Source organism: Trachurus japonicus, chromosome 17, assembly GCF_045865225.1.
Source record: "Trachurus japonicus isolate A0001 chromosome 17, Traja_1.0".
In the NCBI taxonomy this organism is placed as follows: domain Eukaryota; kingdom Metazoa; phylum Chordata; class Actinopteri; order Carangiformes; family Carangidae; genus Trachurus; species Trachurus japonicus.
The window spans coordinates 22,368,203-22,392,979 of NC_140923.1; the positions used below are offsets into that span (position 1 = coordinate 22,368,203).

Genomic DNA, 24,777 nt, shown 5'->3' on the forward strand with positions numbered 1-24,777 from the left:
GCCTACTCTCTGCCACCAGTAGTTCTCAGAAACATTTGCAGTTGTATTACTGTTATATATTACTTGATTACTCTCTGCCACCAGTAGTTCTCTGAAACATTTGCAGTTGTATTACTGTTACTGTATGTATTACTTACTTAGGCCTACTCTCTGCCACCAGTAGTTCTCTGAAACATTTGCAGACAGCGGCAGTAAACATCACGACCATGGGAGTCAGATGGCTCTGTTGTGTCCACAGCAGCTTGAAGCTCTGCTAGTTCTCTGTCAGTCAAGGGCATGGGGAACTCAGGAACAATAACCCCTCCCTCTGGTAGGGGCTCCTCACTGTCAAGGGCACACTCCCAGTCGATGTCAAGTTCCTGTTACATTTTTTGAATGAAACACATTGATACCCTTCATAATTTTGTCTTGGTGTTATTACAAAAACGTTTCTTCTGACCTGGGACACATTTGTGCACAAATATTGAAGCGGTTGCATGTCCATGCAGACTTACCTGCATGGCCTCTAAAATTAATTGTTACCTTATGGGGTATTAAAAGATATTCATAGAAAAATGTGCACCTCAACATTCTCAGCATCATGTGTGCTGTTCTGCAGCAGGCCCAAATCCCAAAGCTGTTGAGGGGTCATGTTTCCCTCAGTGCGCAGTGGGTGGTGTCTCCAGCCCTCTGTAAAGGTGTGAAGGTCTCTGCACAGACGAGGAAGGAACACAAAGTGAACCAGAAAGATGTGCAGTGTGTTTGCAATGTCGAGAAGTCCCTCTTCCTCCAGACTGTGCAGGACATCATAGTAGGTGCAGGTCACTGCGGTCCAGACATCACGCCAAAGGCGCTCAATTCTGTCATGGAGAAATCACAAATCTTAGAGAAAAGAAGCAATCACATTTTTAAGTTGTAGATAGTGTAAAAGTAAGTTTCTGTAGCTGGGTGGTACAGTTCAATGTCAGACCAGAGGCCAGATAGTTTAGTGTCTGAAATCAAGGTTGAGATGTCACATATTGGCTACGGGTTAGTCCAGGGAAGGCTAACAGTCACAGTGACCTCTGTGTGGCTCTTGAGCCCCTTTCTTTGAGCTGACAACAAATGCCCGCTTCCTCTGTAGCCAAGTCTAAATAATATATTATTTTGCGGACCCTCCAAAAAACAGTTATTTCTTAACTATAATGTTTTTTCAGAATAATACACTGTTATTCTCCAACCCATAGTCGTTCTGTGGATGTATTTTTTTAAATTATTTGTTGTAATGAAAAGGTTGTAGGCTACTGTACATATCACCCTCAGCTCAAAACTAAACTCTGAATCTGAATTGCAGCCTTTAGCCATCAATATATGAATATGTGTGAGTGAGTGTCAACCAATGCTGACTCAAGATTAATACATTGTTATGGATATTTATTTACCTCTGATTGTGAACACTTTTCCCCGAAATATAACTGGACCGATTGGTTCCTTGCACAGAGAACATGAATCGTGCAATATCAACGTTCTCCACGCCTTGATCACCTCTGACCCTGGCATTTATGCAAAAAAGCAAGCATAAAATTAACACAAAACATACGTATAGTAACTTCTAATGCATTACAGCAGGGTAACTTCAAGCATATCTACTCTATAAGACCCTGTACTGTACATACATACCTTGAGGGCAATCCATTCCTCTCACAAGACGATAGGAAAAATGTTAGGGCCGTGGATGCCTTGTTGTTGTTGGCTGCTTCTAGGTACATGATCTGGACACAAAGAGATTGTAACAAAAACAAAATAAGAAACAAAAAACTGCAGGTTTTAAATATAGAACATTTACAACCTTGTGTTACACTGAGTGTAAGTCACTGAAACAGGATTTGACAGTGTTATGTAACATGAAACATGCAAGAAATATTCCAGAGTTAGTGGAAACAGTATTGTATTGAATTATATTAATCTCATCTGAGTACCTTTCTAGAGAAGCCATCGATTCCCCCAAAAATGACTATATTATACCTGTTTATGAGAAAGAAATTGGTGAGTGTATTACAGCAAAAAAAAGAGACCACTCCACAATGTTGTTAATAAATCAGCCTTATGTATGGAAGCCATCGATTCCATTGTCTATTGAACTCCAACACAAGCACACAGGTACTACTCAGCTGATCACCTGAATCAAATCATACTTAATGAGGAAGAAAGATTTTCTTTAAAACTGCTAGGATTAAATATTGGGATTATTCCACCTGTTTTGATTTCCAAACTCTTCCTAAATTCAAAAAGTAGTGTTGTGTTGTTTTAAAATGAATACTGTATGAACTTGTTTTCTTAAGGTCTGAAAACACCTGATTTTTGTTTTGTTTGTTTTGTTTTGAACCGTTGCCATTTTCTGCAAATAAATGCTCTAAATGACAATATTTTTTAAATCTAATTTGTGAGAAATGTTGTCAGTATGTTATTCATGGGTTGCAGTGACGTCACGTCGAAGGGACCGCCGCCATATTTGTGTCCGATGTGACAGGTCTCCTCATATGACAGCATGCAAACCGCAGGATGGAAATGACAGTTTCTTGACAAAATGACAGGGTTTCATACATCCTGTCTGGGTTTATATCTCTATAACAACAGACAAACTCTATATTATCCCACTTATTACACAGTTTATGAATTAATTAATTAATTTGAGACGTAATGTTGATCAAAGTCCTTAGTCCGGTCACATCTCCGCTGCTCCTCACCCTCCTCCTGTCGACTCGTGTGTAGTTGTTTTCAATGGGCTTTTGATAATCAATCAGTAGATTGATGAATTATCATGTAAATGTTACGTTGTGCGCATTTATGTCGTCCTGTCTGTCATAAGAGATGACGATACAGGACACGTTTGTGTCACGGACTCGCGGTGGCACAGACACAGCTGGTCACAGCTGTGACACTGCGCTGGCCCGTCCGCTCTGTCCGCTCTGATCGCAGGTTTGATTCCAGCAGCGGTGAGGGAGGCAGAGAGCCTCCACTCTCCCTCTAACAAGCTACAAGTCAGTTATCCAACATCACAATGAGTCTGAAGCTGGTAAAAATGAAACACAAGGTAAAAACCCTTGATAGTTCTTCTGCCCTGCTCCGCTGATCAGAGCGGCGTCCCTAGCAACGGCCCGTTTTACTTAGCAACGGTCTGTTATACAGAAATAAAAGACCCTAAATGCAGAATCAGTGAGTAATTAATAAGAAAGTAATCAAAATGCAGAATTCAGTATATCCATGTTATTAAAAAAAAAAGTGAATCTCCTCTTTTTGTGAGACTTGTCACAGCCCATGCTGCCACTGACAGACTGCCTGCAGTCAACTATTTATTCCGCCTATAACTTTACGTCTTTTGGGATGGAATAAAACTGGGTTTTTTTAGCGACTGCTATCACAGTCAACAGCACAATATAATCCTGGCATCTTTCAAATAACGTCAATTTTCGGTCTCTTGCTGATTTCCTCCTACTACTCCACTTGTTCTGGTAACGTGACGCTGTGATCTGTGCCCAGATCGCCCTGATTCGGACACAAATATGGCGGCGCAGAAACACAGTGACGTCATGTGAATCTAATGAATAGAAGGAAACAAAAGTCTTAATTTTACTCACACACATACAAATAGTAAAACCAGAGGAACTGATCATTTTGAAGTGGTTTCTTAATTTTTTTTCCAAAGCTGTATGTTATTATTAAAACTTTCTATGCGATTTGCAATTTAAGCAAGAATTACCTGATCAGTTTATGATTGGTGTCAACGTGAACCAGAGACAGAGGTGCCTTGACGGAGTAGTTCCTCCTCACGACACAACCCACTTGTGTCAAACGACAAATGGTCCCGACTGCATCTACTCTATGCATCGATGCTCTTACTCTCTTATACTGCACCCTGTGACCTAGGGACCTCAGCCTTCCCTGAACTAACCTGTACCCAATATTGGGCATTTCAACCTTAATTTCAGACACTAAACTGTCTAGCTCTTGGTCTGACATAGAACTGTATGATCCAGCCACAGAAATGCCAAATTCTGCCATGCGACGGGACACCGTCACCTCACTTACTCCCAGCAGTTTTGCAATGCATGAAATTGGCAACTGGGTGTCAATCAAGGCCTGCAACTTTCCCTCTTGAATTACAAATTTTGGTCGTCCTCTTGCCCCTTGCAACGTCTCTATCTCAACAGATGGAAACCTTTGCTCATTTTCAACCTGGCATCTAATTAGGTTGTGCATCTCTCTTAGAGCATTCACAATGTCCACAGGCAACTCAGTGTGCTCTGCCAGTGCATCAATGATTATTAGTTCATGAGTGCACATGAAATCAAGGTACTCCAAGTCTAGCTCTGAGTCAGGACGGCTTAACACATACTGCATCTTGCTCTGCAGTTTCATCATGATGTGACGTGTAAGGACATTCTGTGAAAAAAAAAATAGACAATTAATATGTTGCACAATTGTTATTTAAAAAAAGAGCTCATTACATTAAGTGAGGTCAACATATGATCTTAAAATTTAACGACATTAGATGACATTTATCACTCTATGATAAGGCTCAGTTATTAAAACTACAGTGTGCAAGAAAAAGAGGATATCTTTTTGGATATCGTTTTCCAACTCTAGACTCCAGCAATTGAATCGCCCACTCACTCACCTCGGTGAAAAGACAGTGGAATCCGAGGACAAACTTTGATCAAAATCTGCGTCTTTCTCTGCCTTTTATTCGTTCTTCCTATATTCTCACTCTCACTCTCACAACATGCTTTCTGGCTGACCTTTGGGCTGCTGAACAAACATGCAGGCGCAGTGCCACCACTACCTTCGTTAAATAAATCAATAAGTCTAAGGGCGTATTCACACCAGGAAAGTCCAATAGTTCACTTGCTTTGGTGCAGACTTTTTTTTTTTTACTTGGTGCTGCATTTTTTCACAAGCGGATCAACGTTGTAAACAACAGCACGTGGGTCCCACAGTCACTCAATCATTGGATAAAAATTAGCCTGAAGCAACAGTGTTGCTGCAAATATGACAAGAGGATGCAGCTTTTAATTTCTTTAATTTTCTTTTTTTAAACATGAAGCTTTATTCATAAAAGAGCAACATCAACTGTCATTTTTAATTGTGTTGTAGATATTATACATTTCACTGATCGCAACCAAGTGTGTGTTTTGAAAGCGAGGCTGATTTATGCATGGCCACATTAGGCTTAGCATTAGCTTCCCTGACACTACAAATTGTAGCCTATATTGAAACGATATGGAAGCATAGACTGTAAAAAGATGAAAGAGGTACAATATAGTAGGTATCCGGCAACATGAAACAATAAACTTACTTGAGTACTTCGGTCGGCCATGGTGACTGTCTCCCCGCTCACTCAGTCTCTTTCTTCTTGGGAAAGCACTGATCCAAAGTAGTGCGCCCCCTGGCTTTGACCCCCGGGTGTCACGCACCAAAATTATTATCATCATGGCATATTTTTTTAATTTTCATTTCATCATGTTTTTAATCACGCATGGTAACCCACCATCTCTTGTTAAGCGTTTCAATGAAAAAAAAAAAATCATAAAAATCAAATAGCATAACATGAGGGTGCCGGCAGGGCCGGGATTCGAACCAGCGGTCCCATGATCAACAAAAAGAGCTACTGTCATCTGCCTTAACCACTGTACCATCACAGCACTTACAAGTGTCTCTTGGCATTTAGACTATAAAACATATATACCGATGAACGTGGATAAAAAAAAAAACATACATAAGGCACCCATCCGCTACTACTGCTAGTTTATGTTTATATAGCTACCTATTGTAATGAAAAGCACGGGCGCTCGTGTATTAATTAACTGATATTTTATTCCAAAAGTTGTCAAAACATAAAGGGAGCCGCCACATTTAACAGCCTGTGGGGCGGAAATAGATAAACCCGGTAGAAAGAGTGCCCGCCCGTATGTGACGCTCCTTGAATTACAGTGAACGCACCCACAAAGAAGCATAGAAGTAGGGATGATCTGATTGGTCAACAGTAGCCGGTCTTCTATTGGTTGACAGTTGACAGAAACTCCGTGAGCAGAGCAGAGATCCGAGAGCAGGACTTTCCTCCGCGCAAGAGGAAACACACTGCGCAGGCAGCTGTGACCAAGTGCGAGCACACAGTTTGAGCACGAGCAGGGCAACTTTGAATCCGAGAGCACAGGTTTAAACATCGAGCACATAGTTTGAGCGCGAGCAGAGTAAATTTGAATATGAGAGCAGAGTTTTCTGAACGTCAAATCAAAAAGTAATGCTCTCAAATCAACATAATATGCTCTTGATTTATGATAGAAAATAACCTCCATAGAGGGGGGGGAGGCGTGTCGCGAGGAGGTCCCGAGGGGCGGGCCATACGAGCTCAGAGGGGAGGGGCGGGGGTGTGTGAGAGGTGCTTTTTTAAAATTTTTCTCATCCTCTTTCAAAACGTAGACCATAGCTTTAAAACATCGCAACATTCACCGCAATTTTTTTCAAAATGTGGCCGCAAAATCAGGCATTTTAGGCCGCAACAATCACAAAAAAAGCCCGCGAAATCCTGGAGGGACTGATATCTGGCCTCTTTGGGGTTGTTTTGGCAAAGGATTATATTTTTGGGTCAGGTTTGGTTTTGTTATGATCTGCCATAATAAATAAATGGCGCAATGTTATTTTGGCCGAGTTTTGGCTTGTGTCTGGTTAACCAGCCTAAAAGGCGATGAGCGGGACCATAATGTGTTTGAGCGCGTTCGCATTCATGATTTTACGGGAGCGCTTTGTCATCCCTCTGGCTTGCCAAAAGTCTGCACAGAGACCGGGGAACTTTTTAACGGTTTAGAGATCTCACATCATTTCTCGGCGTGATCACTGAAGGTGAGTACATTTTTCCTTCTCTCCAAAGTGGTTTGTTTCTGCTAACCACAAGTTTAATGGTTTTGTTTGATCTGTTTGAGACGCGGGTCATGTACGCAACTTGCATTTTATATAGCCTAATGAATAACATGACTGGCGGAGTTTTAAATGCATTTTTGATCTGATCGTTTTCCGTAGGCTAACGTTAACGTTAGTCATCGCACTAGAGATTGAAGTTAGCTAGATTGCTGAATCCAGCAATCTGATGAGGATAATTAAATCGTCCCTGACCGCTGGTGGTGGTGGTCCTGTTGTGGTGTCTGTCAGTTGTGTGTCCGAAGCCCAGGCGAGGCGCCGGGGCCACCGCCGTCAGCACGGGGCTCTCTTGCCCCGAGCCGAGTTGCCTAGTCCCAGCCGCCGAGCCGAGTCGACGGCGGTGGCCCCGGCGCCTCGCCTGGGCTTCGGACACACAACTGACAGACATAGGGTTGCCAACAATCTGACTCTCCAATGAGGGACATTTTTTCGCGGCGGTGGTGGGGAGGGGCAGACGAACAGATGGACAGACTACAAATACTTATTTATTCATTTATTAACATTTTATTAATAGTCAGTGGTCAATTTATTGTGAATTAATTGTATGTCCCTCCTTGTCTGTCTCTGTTGCTCACCTGTCTCTGCTGCTGACTGTCCATGTTGCTTGTCTCTGCTGCTGATTGTCCCTGTTGCTCTGTTGACATGAATCAATATGAATCAATTAAAGTGCACCATCATCATCCAAACATTACTTTATCATTCATGAATGAATTTAATTAAATACTGTCTCTCAATGTACCAAAATGTCCCCAAACAACTGTATCTGACATGTATTATGTATGTACATTTATTAACATTTTATTAATAGTCAGTGGTCAATTTATTGTGGATTAATTGTATGTCCCTCCTTGTCTGACTGTCTCTGCTGCTGACTGTCCATGTTGCTTGTCTCTGCTGCCTGCTGACTGTCCATGTTGCTAGTCTCTGCTGCTCTGTTGACATGAATCAATATGAATCAATTAAAGTGCACCATCATCATCCAAACATTACTTTATCATTCATGAATGAATTTAATTAAATACTGTCTCTCAATGTACCAAACTGTCCCCAAACAACTGTATCTGACATGGCCACCAGAGGGCACATTCTCTTAATTTAGTTGAATAATGGATAGGCCTACCCATTATTGGACTCACCATTCACTTCCTCCTCCAGGGATATTTCTTGCTGCTCCTGACTGCTTCCAGCAGCCCTTTGTCCTTCTGAACAGCCAGATAGAAATCCTTACATGTCAGGTCACAGTTCACAGTCACCAAAAGTTCGTTTTTGATCAGCTCTGTGCTGCATCGATTTCTTGAGTCTGACCATTTATTGGTCATTAGTGAGAAGATTCTCTCCACAAAGGCATTTGAGCCTGGCACACTGAGGACAAACGACACAATCCTCAACATGTTGGTCAAGTTGTCTTGCCTTACATTTTGGAAAACTCTGACCCACTTTTCACTGGTTGATTTTGTGGTATCCTGCACGGCTTTCTGTATTTCCTCTTGGCAGGCACAGTACTCTTCATAAAGCTGGTCCATGTTGACTTTGTCTGTTAGTTTGATGGCAGCAACCACCTTCTCCAGGTCAGCAAAAGAGAGCATATCATAAAGGCCTATTGGTTTCAGTTGCATCATGACATTTTCTGGGGAGAAGTCAAACCACTTGTCAATGTATGCAATGACAGAGTCATAAAACCTCTGAAAGTCCACTTGCAGTGTAGACTGCTGTGCTGGGAGCTGTTTGTCCATCAGCTGCTTGGTTCGGTATCCATAAAAACAGTCTTGATTCCTCTGAAGCATCTTCATCTTGAACATCTGTACTTCCTCATAAACATCCGTGATGCAGAGCGCTGTTACCTCTAGCTTTTTCACAAGTTCATCAAAAACACACCCCACATTGTGGAAAAAGGACAGATAGATCTCAGCAGTGTCAGTTTTTTCTTCATCCTGAAAAATCCTCTTCAGTGCCACAGGACACTCTCCAAGGGACCTGAAGTAGGAGGTAAGAGCGGGCCAACTCTCTAGGAGACGACTGACAGCTGGGTGAAGGGAGAGCCATCGCGTGCAAACATGACGAAGGATTTCACGCCACTCAATGTCAACAAATGCAAAAAATGAGCGCAGCTCCTCTCTCCGGGAAGCAGACACTGAAAAGTGGCTGTACACTTTCAAAACAAATGTCTCTATATCAATTGACAGCTGGTCGCATGCGTGCTTGCATGTATTATGGGCAATATGAGCAGGACAATTTGCTTTGAGAATGCGCTCGTTTGCCTCACAAAATAACTTGTAAACAGAGTGATGTTTCACATAGTTTACGTTCGCGTTGTCAGCTGCGTATGCCGTTATGTTTTCTACATTCAGTTAGCATCTCTCCAGACAGTTCATCAGGGCTTTATGTATTCCGTTCGCGGTCTCGTCACTGTCCTCGTAAAAGTCTAGCAGCTTGTTTTGTACCCCATCAACAGCAGAGAAATACCTGACACACACTGGAAACATTTTTCTTTTACCTTTGTTGGACGCATCAGTGGCGACAGAAAAAAAAAACAGGGTCACCATCAGTTGGAGAAAGCGTAAATAAAATGTCTTGAACAAATTTTGGTCCCAAGACGTTCATTACTATCATCTCTGCCTTTGTCCTCCCTAAATGGATCTTCCGAGCCACCGCAGAGTCGTTAAATACAGTGCCATTGAGCTTCGCAAGACAGTCCGTGCTATTGTAGCTCAGAGCGTGTTTTACTGTGTGATAGACGAAGGTGGCCTCGCTTGCTGAGATTTTTTCATTTTCTCCGGTTGCCGCGGCAAAGAATTTGCTGATGTTGCTAGCTCCTTTAGCCACGGTGGCTTTGTTGTGCATGTCAGAGGCAGCATGTCTGGATAGGTCATTCTCACCTCCGTGCCCGATTGAGAACTCCCGCCGGCAAAATGTGCAATAAGCTTTAGTGACCTCGCCACTCACCGGTTTCACCCAGGGCTTTTTTGTCTCCCATTGCTGATTATAACTGCACAGCCTCTTTTTTGACGCAGGTTCCATTTTTCCATTTGCCGTATGATATTAATTTTTTTTTTTTTTTTTTTTTTTTTTTTGGCGCTTCTGCATGCGCCGACAAACGTCCTCCAATCACAGCCCTCCCTTTACATGCGTCACGCATGTAAAGGGAGGGCTGTGATTGGAGGGCGGGACGTTGGCTGTCCCGTCCGGGACAAATCAAAACCGGCTGTATCCCGGGACGTCCCGCACAATCCGGGACGGTTGGCAACCCTAGACAGACACCACAACAGGACCACCACCACCTGCGGTCAGAGACGATTTAATTATCCTCATCAGAGCTTCGGACACACAGTTGACAGACAGCATTGACGCGACTCACAGCCTGGACGCACTGCCTGCGGGAGCAGCGGTCGTCCTCGCGCTTGGCTGGTGGCACAGGCAGCAGCTCCTCCTCCTCTCTCCGCGCCGGTCAAACACGACTCCACTCGCATCTCTCCCCGTCTGTACTTGGTTTTCCACACACACAGAGACCTGTGTGTGTGTGTGCGTGTGTGTGCGTATGCGCGTGTGTGTGCGTGCGCGCAGAAGCAACTGACAAATATTTATAGACGGTCAAGCAACAACTTAATTGTGACCCGTTCCATCAAAATGAGTCGGAAGTCGCAACGTTCTATTTTTTAGATAATCAGCTGATAACATGGAAAACCCATAGAAAATCAAAAAAATTTTTTTACCCTAATTTCAAAGCAATGACATTCAAAAACAATCTCCCAAAGTTTCACAGTCCAGATAATTGAGAAAAGGCACGTAAATGATGATTAAAGTTGACCTGCAACTTAAACCCTCTGAAAATGAGTGTTGCTTCGGTGCAAAACATGAAATATCTTCTGAACCGTTCATGATAGAGACGAGCTGTAAACTGCATCTGAATCGCGGGATTCTCCGCTTTCCGACGGTCATTGAATGTCGCCTCTATGGCGAGCAGGGACGGGTACAGAAACAGATGCTAAACCGAGTAGCATTGACGCTAACAGAGCGTAGCATCGATGCTAAACCGAACGTAGCATCGATGCTAACCCGAACGTACACGCTTGCACATGTTTTACAAAATGTCAACAAAACATGACAACTTCTGAACCGTTTATGATAGAAACGAGCTGTAAAAAGCATCTGAATTGTGAGATTCTTTGTTTTCCGAGGGTCATTGAATGCTACCTCTATGACAACAAGGGGCCGTATAGGTTGTGTGTAATCATGTGGTACAGGAACAGATGCAGAGTCACTGGCAAAAATTTTAACTGCTATTTTCTCAGGTTTTAGAACAGAATAATAGAGTAGGAGATCGTAATTCAAATGGCCACATCTCGAAAACCATCAAATGTATGACTCTGACTAGGGGATCATTTTAAAGCTTATTTTCTAATCTTTCCATTGATACCAAAATCTCAACTTTGAAATTTGGGTCACTGTGACTCATTTTGATGGATCGGGTCACAATTAATGATCATTATTTTATTTTTAAAATTGACCGGATTCTCTCGCCGTTTCTGTGCCCGACTTCCTGTCTGGTACGATCTGGAGCAGATCGGTTCAGTTCTATTTTTCACGCGAGCCGCGAGCGCCGAGAGTGCCGTCTGTCAAGCTGGATAGACCGGATCGTACCAGACAGGAAGTCGGGCACAGAAAAGGCGAGAGAATCCGGTCAATTTTCAAAATAAAATGATGATTAATTAAGTTGTTGCTTGTCCGTCTATAGCCTAAATATTTGTCAGTTGCGTCTGCACATGACACACACTAGGGATGGGACGATACACCTAAACTCACGAAATGATGCACTTCGATATGCCAGGGTCACGATACGATATGCCATGATACGATATCAAAAAAAAGGATGAAAAATAAATTATATAATAAATTATAACTTATTTATTTTTCACCAGTTGCACACAAACAGGGAAACTGCTTTCTGTTTCTATTTCAGACCTTTTCTCTGTGTTTAGTCTCTAGGTTGTTAATTTCTCTAAAATAATCAATAATTATTTTACACACACACTGCTTTCCTATTTCTATATCAGCCTCCCTCTCTAGGTTAGCCTGGCCTAGGAGTTTTTCTTAAAAATAAAAAATAGCAGTGCAAGTGCCAGTTTGAAATTTTCTTGTCATTGAGGGTGCTACTACAATAAAGCAATGTGACATATACAAACAACATCTGGGATTTTAATCTATCCATATAGCCACATCCAGTTTTGAAGATATTTCCACATTTTTCACAACAGGGACCTGGATCCTATCAGAAACTTAGCCTACATGTAAAACATATTGCAGTGGGAGGAAAATGCCAAAACAGACTGCAGTGCATCCAGAAAAAAAATCATATCAGAATGTAACAGTCACAGCATCCCAAAGACCCGACAGACAAACAACCAATCATTTAACAGCTGTGTAGGTGGGTTACAACATCATCGCCAGGTTAATTCATAATAACAGAAGCTGCTGTGAGGACGTGAGAACGTGAGGCTGAAGGAGTGGAGAGTGAAAAAGGACACGTTATCTCGACGTTGTCGACGCCGGGCAGAGGACGGAGCTAAACCACGGCACGGCCGTTCTGCTGCGCTGACGGACCCGCGGAGATCCCGGGTAACAGGTGACCGTGCGTCTGCCCTGACCCTGAGGCCACGGCGGTAATAATGAAGCAGCGTCAGGCCGCTCACCGTCACTTGATCTCAGAATTAAATACTGAGCCGCGAGCGTCGGGGTGTGCAGCGACCCTGTCAAATCAAATCATATCTCATAAATCAAACAATCAATAAATCAATATAATAACCCACACACACACACGTTTAAAATGACGTGTGTGTGTGTGTGTGTGGAAAACCGAGTGAATACGAGTGGGCGTGGAGAGAGGGGGTCATGCCTATGTTCCCACAGCCCTATGTTCCCTCAGCCCTATGTTCCCTCATTTCTAACTTTTGTTGTCACTGAAAATTAGGCCCTATGTTCCCTCAGCCCTTTGGTCCCACCATTGGTTGGGTTTAGGCAATGAAGAAAGGAGTTGGTTAAGTTTAGTAAAAAGACCAGGTAGAGGCTAGACAGGCCAGATAGGTAGAGTCCAGATAGGTAGAGAGAACATTTGAGAGATTGTCGAGTAAAGTAAATGTCTGTCAACCAACCTTAAATGTGCCAGGCTCGATGGGAATTTAAGCAAGTTTGTTAGAATTCCTTTGTGTGAGATTAGAGATACCTTTGTTGTGTTTCCTCTGCTACACCTCATTGAGTGGTTGTACAAATCCAAAGATTCATAGAAGCAGAAAAGGACCAACACGCACGCACGCACACACACACACACACACACGTGAATTGTTCTGTTGTTTAGTAAAGGATAACGACGGTTGAGGTCTGTTCCATGGCCTAATGGAGAAGTGGAGGTGGAAAAACTCTGATGCAAAGCAGGAATTTAATAATTATTTTTAGTATTGTTGTTTAACAATATGTCATTGATTTATTGATGATAACATGTTCAGATTTATGGTGAATAATTTCTAAATCAAAAAGGTACTCTGAGGCTTTTTCATATGCACTTTTTATTTGTCCTCTGGAATGGTGGTGGTGGGCACAAAAGAAAAGCGAAAGAAAAAGATTATACTCCCAAGCAACATCCTGTCATACTGTTGTGGAATTACATTTATGTTCTCTCATTGCAGAAAAGATGTACTCAGTCATCTGTTTTGATAAAGACGAGGAGGTGGAGGTTGCGCCAACAGCCTGGTTTGATGAAGGGACCTGTAGGTGGCCTCCCTACAAGAGCCAGGGAGTTCAGCGGGCCGTAAAGCAGCTGGAGGAGGCCCAAAGTACATGGCCTGTTCACACAGACGCCAAAATATTTTATTCTTCAGGTGTGCACTCTTAGATAATGAACTGATTAGTAGGGGTGTCACGATTTCGATTTTTTATCGAAATCAATCGAAATTACGTCACGATCTCGAGCATCGAAGTCAAAGAGAGGATCGACGATCGCCCCCCCCCCGCAAAGCTACAACTGCCCGTTGTCCCCATTGCGCACCAAGCGTCTTGTCAGTCACTGGTCCGAGTTTTCCTTTACTTTTTATTTCGAGACAACACTCATTCTCTCTCTCTCTCTCTCTCTCTTTTATTTTACCTGCGGTGTCAGCTGCTGTGCACGTCTGCAGCAACCCAAACAAATGCACATGTTGACTGGCTCTATTCCAGCCACGTGATTGGTTCGGCACGGCGCAACTCTCAATATCATTGGCTATTTGCCAAAACATGGATGAATGAAAACTATCGACCACGTTTCATATTTCTATCGAAGAAAAGTTATTTCACAATTTATAGCGTTTTATCACCCAGCCCTGGTGGGCTACTGTCCCTCCTACCTGGGAAACAGGAGGGAGACACAGCTCTAACTACACAGCACCGACAAGCACTGAGAGCCGCATGTTGCAGAGACGTTTTAAGATAAAAAAATTAAAAAAACCCGCAAATAATAAGCCGACGAAAAGGTGCAACTTGCCACTTTTTGTCCATGTATTATTTGCGGGGGCTTTCGGGGGATCTGGTGACGGTGGAGGATCCGGGACTGATTGACTGTGGACCACCGCCAGTCTGATCAGGACCTGGTCATCAGGTCCATGGCAGCGCAGCAGCTGCAGTTCTGCCCCGCTGTCTGTCACATGACTCTCGCGTATCAGCGCAATCTCGTTTACATTACATTAAGCCGACATCAGGAGAATAATGAGACACGACGGTAAATTAATGAAAATAAAATTATGATAATGTACAGATATAAATATATTTGTTTCAAAACCTTGGGGGCAATTTTGGCCCCTGGATCATGATTTTTAGGGGCATGTTACCTTTATATTGTAAAGAAATTATTTAAATGTGACCATTAGTGCCTAATGTGATACATTATGGAAATTGCATCACTTATATGTAGCCCATCTTTTGAAATAAGATTTACTGTACAAAATTTGATGAATAAAACCAATGATCGTAGACTAGACTAGTCTGAAAATAGCAAAGGCCTCTGTGCTGTAAGAAAAAGAAAAAAAATCGAGAATCGAATCGAATCGTGACCCTACAATCGAAAATCAAATCGAATCGAGGATTTGGAGAATCGTGACACCCCTACTGATTAGTAATGTCAAAAGGAAACATAATCCTAAAATTGAGTTCTGTTCAACAGACAGCATTTTAGAATGCCGCAAGCGAGTTTCACTGGCACTGGAGCAGACGGACTATGCATCAGAGGCAGACGACCAAGACATGCGGCCTAAAAGAAAACTTAAGTATGACTTTTATGCATCTCCACACACACACACACACACACACACACACACACACACACGATATGATAATGTTTTATATACCTGCTGGGCACATAATATTCTTCGTTTACTTTTGTATTACTACCTAGGAGTTCAGTTCATTCTTTGTATCTGATGCTGATGTTGATGTCTTTGTCTTTTGTCTCTCTCTAACAAAGGCCAAGTAGATATATGAGGGACCAAGACGATGAGGAGAACCTCAGTCCACCAAAAAGGAAGACTGTGTCTCTTCCCAAGGCCCCCGCTATCCCAAGACCTCCCTCCAGTTCCAGGCGCTTCATTCTTATGCCACATACAAATAGTGGGTTTGTTGAGGTACCCTCATCCGTTGAAGAGCCTCAGAATTCTCAAGTATAGAATTGCAGAATAGTTTTATCTCTAGTTTTAAATAAAAATCCGGTTTAAATTTGCTCTTTATGAATAGGGATGATTGATGGTCAGCAGTAGGGATGGGCACGATTAATCGATTATCGATAATTGATCATTAAGAATTTTGTCGATAATGTAATTGTTTTATCGATTTGACGGTGTTATAAAACACTATCACTATGTGGCGGTAATAAAATATCCTACCAGCAGGGGGCGATATAGCCTACACAGACAGCAGAGAAAACCTACCTGCCTGCGAGCTGCCGTAGCCAAAACGAGGGTAGACATGAAGAGAGCAAGGCGAAGTCTGGCGTGGGATCATTTCGAGTTAAAAAATGACTCCGCTCATTGTCGACACTGTGATACAGTTTATAAGTACAACACAACAACAACGCCAATGATGTACCACTTGAACAGCGTTCATCCGACCTTGTAACAGTTAACATCTCCTGATCGTCTTCTCTCTCTGCCGGGTGCCTTTGGTTTGAAGTTACATTTTGGCAACAAAAAAAGTCAGCCATGAGTAAGCTAATATGCTATTTTATTTTATTAAATTATTTTAAGTTAAAATGATGTTGTTGTTTTTTTTTTTATTAATGATGATATTTATTTATTGTTTAAGAGAACGCACTGCTCTTATTTTCTGCCGACGCCTCCGCGTATTTGTTTTGCTGAACAGTTGCACATTTAAACTGTAGTCTATGTTGTGCAAGAGGATTATTGGATTAAATGTTTAATTATTATTAGTTAACATAGTATTTTTATTAAGTCTAAAAGAGGCGGAATTGTATTTATTTATTGTTAGAACACTGGCTCTTATTTTGTTTCAGCCCGACTGCTCCGCAAGTCCGCATATTTCCTCTGTTTACAGTTGCACATTTAAACTGTAGTCTATGTTGTGCAAGAGGATTATTGGATTAAATGTTGAATCATTATTAGTTAACATATTTTTATTACGTCTAAAAGAGGCGGAATTGTTAAAACACTGGCTTTTATTTTGTTTCAGCCCGACTGCTCCGCAAGTCCGCATATTTCCTCTGTTTACAGTTACACATTTAAACTGTAGTCTATGTTGTGCAAGAGGATTGTTGGATTAAAGGTTCTTCTTGAAATAAATATTTCATTGAGAAAAAAACAGGCTGCCTGTGGTATTTTCAGTCATGGAAATTTGTTAATATGAATATTAACGATTAATCGATAATTGATCGTTAATTTACGTGATGATCGATCAAAAAGATTTCTTCAAATGCCCATCCCTAGTCAGCAGTCAGCAACCTTTTTGACATGAAACGTCAGATAAGCCATTTGCAGTTTTAGGCTTAATTGACACCATGAATTGTTCACTAATAACCAAGTTCATAGGTTTAAAATTGTTATATATTTATTTCTACATCCACCTTCAGCATGTAATGAGCCTGGGCTCAACCCTCCGCCAGGCAATAGATGAGAGTTATGGTGAAATGATGGCAGGGTCAGAGCAGCAGCAGAGTAGTGACATGGCAGGGTCAGAGCAGCAGCAGAGCAGCAGCATGGCAGGAGCAGCAGCAGCCCAGCCTGTCAGTCCACCCTATCATGGGTACCAGAGAGGCTGCAACCAAATGTGTGGAAGTAAGTTTGAAGGGTGCCTTCTCCCAACTGTTGTCTTGAGATCTCTCCACAGGTGTTTTATGGGACTTGAATAGACTCATTGATGGCCACTTTAGGATCATATCTGGTTACTTTTTACTTTTTGGTGTTTTAGGTCATTGTCCTACTCAGTCTCCTATCAGTCTTTAGATTTCATAATGCCATGTACACAGACAAGGTCTCTGGTGTCTGATGTAGCAAAGCAACCCCAAAAGATCTGTGAACCTCCACATTGTCTGTAGGGGCCATGTAGTTTCTTGAAAAAGGGTCCCAATATTTTCATCCATGACTGTACATGCCTTGATAATTTAAAACTACCCTTTTGAACTAAACAATTCTTCTTTTTTCAGCTCTTCTGAAAGAAGTTCTTGTAAACCAGCAAATTCTAATGGATCAGCAAAAAAACATCATCAGAATGATCCAAGACATGCAGAGATCCACCAATGCAGGGATTCCCACCACTAACATGACCATATTTCCCTTGAATGATAAGCCTGCCCTGTACGCTCTTGAGAAGGATCTAGCAAGTCAACCAGACCTCCGTAAGAAACTGGTAAGCTGTTTTCTTTCTCATCTTTCTGCTTTCTTCTTTTCTTTTTTTAATTTATGGTTATGCCGAATTGATGATGGAAAATGGGACTCTTTTATTTTGAATTCTTAATTTTGTTGTTTTTTTCTTTTTGTACTTAGGTCATCACTCTTGGATTGGCAGGAGGGGCAACAGTTAAAGAAACTGTGTGGCGCATTTTGAAGCAGGCCATCAAAAATGATCTGGCAAAGACCATCTCATGGCGCGGCCTGAATGACAAGGTTCCTTTTGAAAAGCTCCACCTCAGGGCAGTTGTGACAGGTAAGGATTATCCTGCACCCATGTTGACTGATTTTATTGTATTTATTTATTTATTATTATTATTATTATTATTATTGTTATTATTATTATTATATTATTACCAGATTAAGTTTTTCTGCTGAATAGTTTTTCTTTTATTTGTTATGTCATTTTCAGATGCTGTCAGACGTAACCCCGTGTGTGTTGAAGCAACTGATCTGAGCATCGCTGATGCCATTAAAAGGTGGTTCTACTGGGCAGGGGATAGGGAGGGGGGGAGGAAAAATCGGCTGCCAGGCGCCAGTCGGCCGGCAGAATAAATTTGTTTTAAAAAAATAAATGTCTTAAAATGATGAATTGATGAGCGACAGACACCAGAATAAAAAAAAATAAAAAAAATCTATTGTGTTTTTGTTTCATTTTTTATACATACAGTTATAACACATAAATAGCACATGAGCCTAGGATACTAGGACATAGTTTCCACACAAATGAATGAATAAATAAATAAATAAATAGAATTAAAAAATATATTGTGGCATCACTTTGGTTCAATTATGGCATCCTTTTGGATCAGTTTAGGCTAGTTTTTGGCAAGGTTATGGGGTTTTGGCCTCTCTTTGGGATAGGTCTGGCAACATTTTGGAATTCCAAAATCCCTTTTGGCTGACTTTTGGCTGAGATTTGTTTTTTTCTTGGCATGCCAGAGTTGGGCCAAATTTGGGCCGTACATCATTCCAAAGCTTTTCCAAAATGGCAAGCCACATTTGGTCCAAATTTGGGCCATAAACAATTTGTTATCTGGGGTGTAAGGCCTTGTCCACACGAGCCCGGGTATTTTTGAAACCGTGAACATATGTTCCCGGTTGTATGTCCTGTCCACACGCAACCATGCTTTTGGAACCCTGAAACTGTGGTTTTTTGAAACCGGAGTCCAGGGTGGGGTTTTGGGCCGGGGTTGGTTTCACCGGGTGTGTGTGGACACTGCAACCGTGATTGTTTTTCTCGTTTACGTCATAGCTGCACATGTGCTGATGTAAACACTGCCAGCTCGCAGAGGTTGTTTGCAGCGGTTTGCAGAAGTTGACGTGAGCTCGCAAAAATGGAGGTGACAAAGTGGATTTTTATTATTTCACTTTTCTTTTTTTTCTTTTTTTTTTTACATCATCTAAATGCTATTTGTATAGTTTTTCGATGAGAAAAATATAACGAAACGGTCGTCAGGGCGATCCTCTTGTCAGCTCCAAACTCACCCTCAACCACAGACCACAGCTGGTTTTCCACACAGCATCATTTACAGTAACAAGTGACGCTACAGATCAGCTGGGCCGCTGCCGGTGTGTTTTTAAAATTACAGAACTACTACAGTAGCACCGCAGTTTCTTATTCCCCACCTTGTTTGATTGAGAGTTTTTCGGGATGATTTTCATGAATGAACAGGCAATAGCCTATGTCACTGTCAGACCGGGTACGACGGGGGGGGGAGCCTATGCGGAGATGAACGGAACGAGCCAAAAGCCGAAAATGTATACGTGACGTCCGTGGTCGATATAAAGTGGATATGTTTCATTCATCCATGTTTTGACACACAACAGCCAGTGATAATGAGTTGCGCCGCACCGACAGTCATGTGGCTCAGCAGCCAGGTGATGCACACAGCACAACAACACAGCACAAGAGTCAAGACACAGCGCAGCAACATGTGCAGGCTGCTGCAGCAGTGCACGTCAAAGGGACACCGCCGAAAATAAAATAAATAGGCTACACGTAGTTTTGAAATTGTTTTTGCGCATGTTTTCATCCATAAAATGACCAAAAATGAACACTATAAGCGGATTTCTTGATAACGAATTATTTAAACAGCATTTGTATAGAAATGATTCCGTCCCAAGCCTTTTGATCCATAAGTGGTTTCCACTGTATTTTGATTGGTTAAAACAGCCTTCCACACGTGCATTGCGTCACTTGGTAGCGGATTCCACGGTTGCGTGTGTACGCAGTGTTTTTATTACACCACTCGTATGGACGCAGAGCAAAACTCCGGTTTCAAAAATACCTGGGCTCGTGTGGACAAGGCCCCAGTCTCAACCAGCGTCAGACCCATGAGCTCTTGGGTAAGCTGGTTGAAACCGTGCTGCAGGCGGGCACTGTGGCAGAGCAGCGTCGACCTGTCTGCACCCTCCACCGCAGACCTGCCCCTGTTTTCATTCCACCTGACCAGGCCCTCCAGCAGGTACACCTGGAAGTGGAGGGCATTCGCAGATGTACCTGTGATGCACACACGAGAGAGAGAGAGAGAGAGAGAGAGAGAGAAGTTCAGGTCTCATACTTTGTCTCCTGGGCCCCTCTGGTGCGACGGCGGCAGTGACGTGCCATCTCCCTGCCCGTCAGCTTGACATGGGCGTCCCTCCCCTCCTCGGACTGCTTGGCCTCCATCAGGCGCGCCAAGTCATCTTTGTCCCACTCAAAGATGGCGAGGGACAGGTGCGCCATGAAGAGGCCGTAGAGCTGGTGGGCATCGGTGGTGACACCCCGAGCGAAGCGTCGCATCAGGTGCCGCACCACCAGCTCCTGCCACTCCACGAACATGGCAGAGACCTGGAAACAACACAGTTTAGTTTAGTTTATTGGTTTAATAAGGGACAGTGTGCAATTGCATTAATCGTCTCATTGACACTGATATTTAAACATCTACACTTCAGCAACCAGAGCTCGTCATAAGAGTTACCTTGCTCTGCCCGCGGGCGGCGCAGCAGTCCCGGTCCACGTACAAGACCTGAGGAGGGGCCTTACCGGCTTCTCGGTAGCGCCGCATTAACCCGGCCGCCATGGGCAGGAGCCCGTCTCCCTCAGAGTCGGTGAGCACGGACATTAGCACCTGTCCGTGCTCATTCCCGACGTTGGTGACCCAGGCGGCCGTACCGGCAGCGCTACCTGCAAGCTTCTTTGTCATCTGCACAGGAGGACAGAGAGAGAGAGAGAGAGAGAGAGAGAGGACAAGAAAAGACTGTTATAACTTGCTCAGAGCGTCAAAAAAACGGAGAAAACACCAGACATCTGTCCAAAATAAGTTATTCAATCACATCAAACCAAATTAGTAGCCTCAGCTCACAGGGCCCGGATGTGATGAGCCACTCACAGCACCTGCAGCGAGGAGGGAAAACACACACACACACACACACACACACACACACACACACACACACACACACACACACACACACACACACACAAGCTGCAAAAACACAGACCACAGCTCACCTTCTTGGTCGAGTCCATCTTCAAAATGGACCCAAAGATGGACGTGACTCTGGCCTTTGTCTCCTGCAGGCGCGTGCAGGCGTCCCTGACATAGACGGACAAAAGCCAGGCCGGACGGGGAACCGGGGGCATCAGCGGGAGTTCCACCACCCGCTGAGGCGCCGCCACACCCGGAACCCGAAGCTTGCGAAGCACGGAAAGGTATCTCATCGACCGCAACATCCACTCTCTGGTGTGATCCTCCACCAGAGCAGTGTGGAGGCGGGAGGCACTGTTCCCCAGAGTGCGCTCCCTCATCTGCCCGATCACGGATTTATCGCACGACGACCTGAGGCAGAGGACGACAGAGAAGAGCAGGAGAGCAGGTGGATGAGAAGAAGTGTGAGTCAGAACAGATTAAAGCTCATGTGTGTGTTTGAGTCTGTGTGTGCATGCGCACACAGTAAAAAGAGGGTTACCTCGCTAACCGGTTCTGCTTACCTGTACATGAGCAGCTGGAAATTGCTCCTGGTGCGACAGGTCCAGCTGTTCCAGGATGTGGTGCGACCACGCCGACAACTTCCTCTGACACGAGGTGCATTCCAGGTACTCCGTGCCCATGAAGTACCAGCCCCTCGTGTCCAAGACCCTCCGGACGGTCTTGTAGAGGCCAGAGCCGGTCAGCCGGTGCCTACAAGTGGGACACACAAGCCTGTATGCCCACATCTTGTAGGGCATCCAAAGAAAAAAACGGCTCTGGAAGAAGGCGTGGTGTGACTCGGGCGGCTGGGCATACAAGAGTCGCTCTCCAGGGGGGAACCACCAGAGGCGGAGCTCACTGGTGAGAATAGACTTCCCACCAGCGCCTCTGGTGAAGAGAGCCTTGCCTACCCAGCCTTGCTGCTCCTCCGGAAGCGTCTGCCTCCATCCACGAGGCAGAAGCTGCAACGATCAAAACGTCTCATTAAGTACAAAGATTCAGTTGCAATTCCACACACAAACATTTCCTCACACAGGTTGTATGTATGGTTCTTACCTCAGTGCCAGAGGTCAAAGGAGGGCCGACGGCGGCAGCAGGGGTTCCCACGGCTCCAGGGGCTGCGGCGGCGGCGGCCGGACGGGCTCCAGGGGCGGCGGCGGCTGGGCTGGATCCCATCTGGGGGGAGACAGGCTGGGGAGGAGGGAGGGCTGCTGGTGGGGCGTCTCTGCTACTGCTGCTCACTGTCAAACACAATCACATTTGTTGCTTTGACTGACACATCTCTCCTTTTCTGACAACAACTTCCTGGCTTCGTGGTGTGACCTTACCAGAGCCTGCAGACTGAGGTGCTCCAGGCTGGGCCGGGGGGGGGGGCAGCACCACCTCTGGCCTCTCAGTCCCGGCCCAGCACATACGCCTGCAGGCTGTGAAACACACACACACACACACCAGTGACTGGGATACTCACGTTCGACTCTCCCTGCTGGTAGCCTCGTAGAGGGACTGGTAGGTCTCACTAGCGTGAACCCCGAATCCCACCAGCTGACTGTCCATGCCCCTCACCGACAGAGACCACTCACGCATCCGGGTCCGCTGAACCACCGCCACCACCTGTAGAGTAGAAATACAACAATACTTTACCCACCCCCCCAGGAGGGAAACTCAAGCCGCCCGGCAGCTGGACAGTAAGAAACAGCTATAATGAAATTCTCACCTCGGGGAACAGGCGGACATAGGTGGTGAGGGCGTCCTTCTGTACGGCGAGGGGCGACTGGGACTTGTCCCCGCCCTCCCTCTCTTTTAGGTGGGAGGCCACGATGGCAGCCGCATAGCCCACGTCGTTGGCCAGGAGCCACCTAAAAGTTTGCCCCCGGTACTGGCCAAACTGGAGCTCGCTCTCACAGAGCACCAGATTGGGGCACCGGGGGTCCCCGCCTGCCTCCACCACTCTGGCCCTGGCCTCGGCCGCCACCACCTCAGGCTTCTTCACCTGGCCTACTGAGGCTGACCTCTCCCGGTAGGCCCAGGCCAGCCTGGCTGCCTCAGGTGAAGCCTGGAGGGTAAGCTCCGAGGTGGTGGGCTGGAACCTGAAAACAAGACGGTAATCCATTCTGAAAAAGAGAGAGAGCATAAAAACAACATGAGATGAGGTGACCAATATATGATGCAGATATACATGATGCATGGGTTTATTAGTTCATAGGTTTTAGTGTACTGTATTGTTGTTGTACCTGTTGCTGCTGACTTATTTAACCCTATTGATTACAGCCTGTCTTTAATGAGCCTCTCATGAACACATACTGCTGGGACACTAACTCATTCACATGTGAGTGTCAACCAGCTATAATATTTTACTGTACAGAAATATGAATATGAAACATGAACGCATCACTACAGAAGCAACGTTAAAATGATCAAATCCAGTCAGATGCAAATATATCATGGGCATAAGGTTAACGTTATATCTCCACACTGACCTTAGTTGAGATTGGAAAACCAGAAGAAACCAGACGGGTGAGCAACACAGTGACCTAACGTTACCTAATACGCAGTAACGTCGACATTACTGGAATAAGGCAAATAGTAAAATAAAATAGAGATAAAAACTTATAATTCAAAGCTCACGATATACTGTGCAATGCGCTGGGTTGAAACGGAGGGAAAAAAGAATGGAGGGAATAAATTAATGGAGGGGGGAAAATATGATAACGGTCAGTTATAGCTAACACCTAACTTAAAGCAGAAGTAAGTGGTCCGGTCGTTTTCGCTAATGCTGCGTTCCAGGCAGGCTTTTGAAATCGTAAATTACAGCTTCAAGTCACAACTTACGACTTTGTAGCGTTTCAGGCAACACACTCGTGTTTTTCCGACCTGTTTTACCGGTGAAAGTCACTATAACGGCCACTCGTAACTTCCGACCGGTGAACTCGTACCAGATCGAACTGGTACCACTTCACGGTCGGAAAAATACGAGTTTCCTTGAACGCACCATAACAGTCCTCGTCGCTACGTCACCACATTCACGGCATTCCTTGGCTGCACACACAGCCCTGCATGCCGTTCTCTCTCCTCATTGGATAAAAACTGTAGGATACAATAAATGTTTTCTCCTCGACTCAGAGCAGAGCAGAGTGACTGACAGACCCGTGTTTCAGTCCAAACACTCTATGTAAGTGATTGCTGTCGGAAGATATAACTATTTAAGACTTATATTAACACAAATATATCACTTACTTCTGCTTTAAAGAAGAATATTGATGCTAATTACTACCCTTTATTAAGTTTTAGCTGAGTTTGCTAAACATTTGATAAACATTGTGCTGTTCTGTCATTTATCCTTCCCATCAGAAAGCAACCAGCTTAACAATAAATAACAAGGAACTGGATCCTCGGTGTTTGTGCCTTATTTTAACCAACAACCCATTGCGTAGGTCCACTCCTACCAAAGAACCAGTCTCTTCACCACACACAAGTCA

General features: G+C 44.1%; 1 protein-coding gene across 1 annotated transcript; it reads right to left on the reverse strand.

The window, feature by feature from the left end:
• Positions 1 to 143: 143 nt before the first annotated feature.
• On the reverse strand, positions 144 to 3,930 carry LOC146970623 (uncharacterized). The gene is made up of 6 exons (XM_085805937.1): positions 3,719 to 3,930; positions 1,938 to 1,983; positions 1,639 to 1,730; positions 1,401 to 1,511; positions 563 to 839; positions 144 to 359 (listed from the first exon to the last, which is right to left on the reverse strand). The coding sequence occupies exons 1-6, from the start codon at positions 3,928 to 3,930 to the stop codon at positions 144 to 146; spliced, it is 954 nt and encodes a 317-aa protein (XP_085662063.1).
• Between the last annotated feature and the right edge of the window lie 20,847 nt (positions 3,931 to 24,777).

Bases quoted from the DNA above. Each gene is read 5' to 3' on its own strand.
- LOC146970623 (XM_085805937.1), bottom strand. From the start codon at position 3,930: ATGCCCAATATTGGGTACAGGTTAGTTCAGGGAAGGCTGAGGTCCCTA. The intron at 840-1,400 runs GTAAATAAATAT...TCTCCATGACAG, and splicing joins AAAAGTGTTCACAATCAGAG to AATTGAGCGCCTTTGGCGTG. The intron at 360-562 runs GTGCACATTTTT...AAAATGTAACAG, and splicing joins ATGATGCTGAGAATGTTGAG to GAACTTGACATCGACTGGGA.